Here is a 640-nt window from a genome sequence, read left to right as displayed (position 1 = left end):
GCCGGGCAGGAGGGGGCCGCCGCGGGCTGCGCCCACCCCGCCTCGTGTCCCGTCTGACCTGCGGAGGGAGCCCCAGGCCGCCGGCTCCCCCCTGCCGCCGTCCTGGGGCTCCCCGCCTTGAGCCCTAGTGCCCGGGGACAGCCGTCCAGGCCGGGTGGCGTGCCTGCGGGCCGGCGGGCCTGACTCGCTCGGTGCCCTGCGCAGAACATCCGCTCCCTAATGGGCACGGAGAAGACCAAAGGCTTCTGCCAGCTGGTGGTGTCGTCCAGCCTGCGCGACGGCGTGTCGCACCTGATCCAGTCTGCCGGCCTGGGCGGCATGAAGCACAACACGGTGCTCATGGCCTGGCCGGAGGCCTGGAAGCGGGGCGACAACCCCTTCTCCTGGAGGAACTTCGTGGGTGCGTGTGGCCCCGCGCCCCACGCGGCCGCGGGGGAGGGGGGCCGGCCGGCCCGGCATCGTGCGAGCGGCGGTTCTTCCGCAGACACGGTGCGCGACACCACGGCAGCGCAGCAGGCCCTGCTGGTGGCCAAGAACGTGGACCTTTTCCCGCAAAACCAGGAGCGCTTCAGCGACGGGCACATCGACGTATGGTGGATCGTGCACGACGGGGGCCTGCTCATGCTGCTGCCCTTCCTGC

General features: G+C 72.5%; 1 protein-coding gene across 1 annotated transcript in view; it reads left to right on the top strand.

Moving 5' to 3' along the window:
- Positions 1-31: 31 nt before the first annotated feature.
- SLC12A7 (solute carrier family 12 (potassium/chloride transporter), member 7) overlaps positions 32-640 on the top strand; it is a 5956-nt gene continuing 5347 nt past the window's right edge. Inside the window, exons 1-2 of the mRNA XM_012721729.1 lie at positions 32-400; positions 485-638. Coding sequence (XP_012577183.1) covers positions 220-400; positions 485-638 — 335 coding nt within the window. The 5' untranslated portion in view covers positions 32-219. The remainder of the gene's footprint in view (positions 401-484; positions 639-640) is intronic.

Source organism: Condylura cristata, unplaced genomic scaffold, assembly GCF_000260355.1.
Source record: "Condylura cristata isolate star-nosed mole 26May11 unplaced genomic scaffold, ConCri1.0 scaffold00007, whole genome shotgun sequence".
Taxonomy (NCBI): Eukaryota; Metazoa; Chordata; class Mammalia; order Eulipotyphla; family Talpidae; genus Condylura; species Condylura cristata.
The sequence above is the reverse complement of the archived record's forward strand: the minus strand, read 5'-3'. Positions and strand labels throughout refer to the sequence as shown.